This window comes from Nannobrachium achirus, assembly GCF_963921795.1.
Source record: "Nannobrachium achirus genome assembly, chromosome: 4".
Taxonomy (NCBI): domain Eukaryota; kingdom Metazoa; phylum Chordata; class Actinopteri; order Myctophiformes; family Myctophidae; genus Nannobrachium; species Nannobrachium achirus.
The window spans coordinates 66,245,220-66,251,266 of NC_137813.1; the positions used below are offsets into that span (position 1 = coordinate 66,245,220).

The window sequence follows — 6,047 nt, forward strand, 5'->3', positions numbered from 1 at the left end:
TTGTATATTTTGTATAATATGTTTCTTTGGTTATAATGCGATATTGCTGTCTCCCTTTAAAACCTCCTCCTCTCTTTCCATGTGTGAGTCTGAATGCGAACTGATAGGATAACTAGAAGCCGGTGCTGGCCAATGTATGGGGACTGACGTCATGACCAGCCAATGGGTGGCTGGCAGAGTGGGAGGCGGCCCTTTAAGAGGAACGCCAGAGTCAGTCTAGGTTGACGAGCGAGGGGTGCGGACGTGTGTGTGCGGAGCGGGCTGAGGGAAGGGAAGTGACTCAGGTGGCCGGCTGTGACGAACTGAGAGACAGACACAGGCCGAGACATGCAGTAACTGAACTGAACCTTATTGAACCTTAGTGAACTCCAGTGCTAGGACCGAGTAGCACTTTATCTTAGAACGCAGCGGATTCCAGACGGCGATCCGGGTGCCAGCGTTACCAGGCAGTGTCCGGGCCATCCAGAGACGGCGAGAGGGTCCCGACGAGCCGAACCAGTCTACCAACGAGAGGGGTCGTGTGACTACTGTGGTGTCGTGCGAACTACCCGCACTGGCAGCCACTTGGCTGCCTGCGTGTGAGTATCCAATCCTGTACACCACTGTCACTAAAGTCACTGGCCTAGAGTTGAGCTGTATAGTCGTCACGACAAGGATACTGGCGTATTCTTTGTATTCACAGATGGGTGGACTAAAGAAGTAGACGACCAAAGATGAGCTGTGTGTCGCTGTGTGTGCCATCCCACCTGCTGTAGAAGTCACTATTCCCACCTGCTGTAGAAGTCACTATTCCCACCTGCTGAAATGATACTCTGCCTATTATTTAATATCTGCTTAGTTTATAATAACATTTATAGTCTTTAATCTGCGCTCCTCGCATTATACCTATTCATCGTAATTATTATACTATTACGATTTGAGGCCTTAACGAGCCGGTACCATATATTAAGTGCACTTTAATTGTCACAAGGAACGATACGATAAGAGGGAAAGGGGGGTTGAATTGATGTTTTATTGTTGACAGTGCTCTTATTTTTAGGTTTTAGTGGCGCCGTAGGATTTTAGGGGTTCCCTTTTATTTTTATCATTGTGTTTTTGGCGTTATAGAGGCCGCTGTAACTAGAAATAAAGATTGTTATACTTTTTCTAAACTGTTGTCCGGGTCATTCTCTCCTCATGGTTTATATTGCTCTGGTATTCTGTAAACGAACTTGTGTGTCCTTAAAGGTAGTGCCTTTTGTGCACTTACTTTCCTCTTTAAACGAGGTGGCGTTGTCGGAAACTTATAATTATATAATCTGCTAATGGTAATACTTCATGATATACATCAAACCAAAAAGGTGTATTTACAATTATTTATTGGCAAATTCAGTAACAAGGTGATGACAAAAGGGTACCAGTTTAAACACTGGCAGTTAATGTGAGTTGGGCCACCCTTACATAATTGGCGTTAGTAGCGGCAGGATCGGATACAGAGCAATATAGAGGAGAGATTGAATAAGTGTGTAATTGTGAACTTGTAATATGATGATGATGCCGGTGTATCCGGGCGCCCCGTGGCTGCCCACGTTTCGAGGTACAGAGGGTGAAACTAAGTACAGGGAATGGAAAGTGCAGATTAAAGGGCTATTGGGTACACAAGATGTTAATGAGGCTAAAAAGGTTGCCATTCTATTACAAACTTTAACTGACGAAGCTAGACGGCAAGTCAATGTCTTGGATGAGGGGGATCGAGATACTGTGGCCAAAATCTTTGCTTATCTAGATAACGTGTACAAAGAAACAGTCCCTGTTGCAAAGGTACGCTCACAATTTTATAGTTGCGCACAGCGCCCTGAAGAGAGTGTCAGTGCCTTTATTCTGAGACTGAGAGAATTATTTTGTGGGTTGCGGCTTTATGATGCGACTACAGCCCCCTCCGAGGCCGTTCTGAAAGACCAGTTTCTTATGGGGTTAACTGAGGGCCCACTTGGCCAAGCACTGAGAATATATGCTCGACGCCACCCTGACGAAGACTTCGCCGCGCTGCGACAGGAGGCCTTGACGTTGGACACGGAACATGGAGGTACGCCAGCTACTGAAATCGCTTGTCATGCTATTAACCCCGTAACTGTCCCTGTGCCACCACAGACCTCTGCGTGGAGAGATGAACTGAAGCGAGAAATAATGGAGGATGTCAAGACACAGTTGCAGGGTATGACGAAAGAGTTGATGAGTGAACTCCGACCGCTCATCCAAGCTGCCGCTCCTGCTGATTACGTGAAATAATAATGTTGCCTACTTTGGAGAGGCCTGTGAATGCGTTAAAAGGGTGAAAGAGACGTGATTTAGTCTACTTACCAGCGAACGAAATACAATGGAGGTGGACGGGGCTGAAGAGCTGTAGGAATGTCACCAGGCTCCAGCGACGACACTTCCTGTCTGTGGCGAGATCAAAGCGTGACGCTACTCTCCTCCCCTGTAATACTCTGCTTGTCCCTTGTACCTTGAGGTAATTTATCATTTTGTATCTGCACCACCCGGAAGGACCGGGTCATATGAACGAGCGCTCCTCAGAAGGAACCCACCCCCCGCCTGTGCTTTGCGTTGTGAGTGGACGAAGTTGCCGTCAATCAATGTGCCCACGCCTTCCTATTGGTCTGAATGTCAGTCAGTGACGAGAACATGGATGTTATTCACTGGAACTGTGTCACTATGAGGACATACGTGAACATTAAAACATTAAAACACACTATCTCATACAGGGAGCTCGGCACTTATTTACTTATTTGTCAATACTGCACTGCTGTGCTGGTGGTGTGACTGTGCCATAGAGAATGAATTATGACATTTTAGTGTTGTCTACACCAGTGTCTCCCACACGAGGAACACTGGTCTGGTCTGCCTTGAAACAAGCCCAGGATGTGTCAACCACAAGTTATTATACAACATACTGTACAAAACATTTATTATATCAGTATTTTGTGCAGTTTCCAAATACAGACGAGTTCTATAATATACCTATATAATAACTTGGATTTATGTTGGATTCACAACTTCATTTTGTAACCTTTCTTTTTATGAATAAAATGTTATTTTGTTCAATCTGGTAGAGTATGTTAATACAATATAACAATCTGTATGGTAGAGTATGTTAATACAATATAACAATCTGTATGGTAGAGTATGTTAATACAATATAACAATCTCTATGGTAGAGTATGTTAATACAATATAACAATCTCTATGGTAGAGTATGTTAATACAATATAACAATCTCTATGGTAGAGTATGTTAATACAATAGTGGAGGTTGTATTTAGTCTCCCTGCTCTTCTATTGAGACATTAGATGGTGTCAAAGGTCATGACTCACCTAGACCAGGGGTTTTCAAAGTGGGTGACGGGGCACCCTGGGGTGCTGTGACGGCAATCCAGGGGTGCCTCAGAATGATTTGATGATATTATTTGGAATTCATCAATATCTCTTCACAATGTGAAGACCTGATGATTTGCACTGTACTTGATGAGTTATTTTCCCATCTACGGCCAACTCTTCATCAAAAATAGCAGATCTACAAGCTCACAACGCGTCACAACGCGACGCGTTGTGAGCTGCAATTTCTTTCTGCTATTTTTTGGTGAACTTTCCCCCCAGAATAGGGATGTTGGGTTTCAAGTAGTTGTAACGTTATTTTCAGTCAGTTCTGATGGAAACGGATATTTCTCCTCAACATAGCCTACTGTATCTCAGGTGGGAAGATGTGCATATTTATGTCGCTTGATATGATGTAAGATTCTAAAAGTTAACAGTGTAGGGTGCAACGTGAATCTTATCGCCTGTCTCTCTCAATGCAATGCATGTCACTGTTGGCTCTGTACTTGGTCTAGCTTTTTTCCCTCTACAGTTTAGAGGCTAGTTTCACTATTTTTGTGGACCCCTGATGTGTGTGTGTGTGTGTGTGTGTGTGTGTGTGTGTGTGTGTGTGTGTGTGTGTGTGTGCGTGTGCGTGTGTGAGAGAGGGAGAGAGTGAGAGTTGCAACAGCACTGTGGTGTACGTGTCAAAGCTCCTCCCCTCTCTGTCTCAGAGGAGTCAGGAAACAGAAACTTGCAGCACACTCCTCTCTGTCAATGCAGACAGATACACACACAGAGACATGTATTCACGTTCAGATCAAACACAACTTCAATGAGGAGTACAGACAGTCTTTCCACAGCTACAGGAGGGAATACTGACCCAGACCACTGGAACCTGCAGCTGACTCTGTCAACTGAATGGACTTTAACAAGAACCACGATTCAAAGTGAAAGTAAACTTCAGGGAACATTCTAGAAGAGGGAGTGTTACCACCACTGACTGGCTGATTTCCTTTATTGTGCGGAGTGTTTGTTGCTTCATTCAGGGACAAAATGGCATCCAAGGCAACTCGCCCAGAAGAGGATTATTCCTGTCCTGTGTGTTGTGACATCTTTAAAGATCCTGTTCTCCTGTCCTGCAGCCACAGCTTCTGTAAAGCCTGTCTGCAGGAACGGTGGAGAGAGAAGGTAATAAAAGAATGTCCAGTTTGTAAGGAGAGACATTTAGTGGATCCACCCAGAAACCTGGCTCTGAAGAACCTGTGTGAGGCCTTCATACAGGAGAGACATCAGAGAGCTTCAACAGGGTCTGAGGTTCTCTGCAGTCTGCATGCTGAGAAACTCAAACTGTTCTGTCTGGAATGTCAACTGACCGTGTGTCTTGTGTGTCGAGATTCTAAAAAACACATCAACCACAGAATCAGACCCATCGATGAAGCTGCACTGGATCACAAGGAGGAAGTCCAGAAATCACTGAAGCCTTTGCAGGAGAAATTGAAGGTCTTTAATAAAGTTAAAACAAACTGTGACCAAACAGCAGAACACATTAAGGTCCGGGCCCGGCACACAGAGATGCAGATGAAGGAACACTTTAAGAAGATGCATCAGTTTCTACAGAAGGAAGAGAAGACAAGGATCACTGCACTGAGGGAGGAAGAGCAGCAGAAGACTCAGATGGTGAAGGAGAAGATTGAGGGTCTGAACAGAGACATATCAACCCTTTCAGACACAATCAGAGCCATAGAGGAGGATCTGAGAGCTGAACACATCTCATTCCTGCAGAACTACAAGACCACAGTGGAAAGAGTCCAGTTCACACTGCAGGACCCACAGCCGGTCTCAGGAGCACTGATAGACGAGACCAAACACCTGAAGAACCTGACCTTCAGAGTCTGGGACAAGATGAAGGACATTGTCTCCTACACTCCTGTCATTCTGGACCCCAACACTGCCCATCCACAACTCATCCTGTCTGATGATCTGACCAGTGTGAGATGTGGTGAGAAACAGCAGCCTCCTGACAACCCAGAGAGGTTTGACCACTGGCTCCGTGTCCTGGGTTCTGAGAGCTTTAACTCTGGGACTCACAGCTGGGATGTTGAGGTTGGAGACAGTACACGCTGGGGACTGGGTGTGTCAGCAGAGTCTTATCAGAGGAAGGGAAAGGGAGAGGGTCAATACTGGGCCATAGGGTTCGATGAAGGTAAATACATAGCAGTCTCCTCACCAGGGTCAGCCACTGTCCTCTCAGTGAAGCAGAACCCCAAGAAGATCAGAGTCCAGCTGGACTGGAACAAAGGAAAGCTGTCCTTCTCTGATCCTGATACTAACACACACATACACACCTTCACACACACTTTCACTGACACACTCTTTCCATTCATTGGCACTGGTCATGCTGTCCCTCTGAAGATGTTACATTGGAAGATCAGTGTAACTCTGGAACCACGTAGTTAGATATGATGATGATGATGATGTATTAATCATATTAATAGTACTAGTGCCAACAATAATGGTAATTAATATCAGGGGATTTATAGAAATGTAATTATCTCAGTATTAAACATAGAGATGCTTTACTATAAAATGTATCAGACTATTATAATACTTTTACTCTTGCACTTAACTGTACTGTACTATTTAACTATATCCTAATATAGAATCATCAGGTTGGAACAATCTCTTCATGACATTATAAAGAATGACATGTTA

At 44.6% G+C, this 6,047-nt stretch overlaps 1 protein-coding gene across 1 annotated transcript; it reads left to right on the forward strand.

The window, feature by feature from the left end:
• Positions 1-4,388: 4,388 nt before the first annotated feature.
• LOC308283127 (nuclear factor 7, brain-like) lies at positions 4,389-5,792 on the forward strand (the record flags this gene model as incomplete). Its single annotated transcript, XM_080723507.1, has 1 exon — positions 4,389-5,792. One exon carries the CDS (start codon positions 4,389-4,391, stop codon positions 5,790-5,792), a length of 1,404 nt encoding a protein of 467 aa, XP_080579633.1.
• Positions 5,793-6,047: the final 255 nt, after the last annotated feature.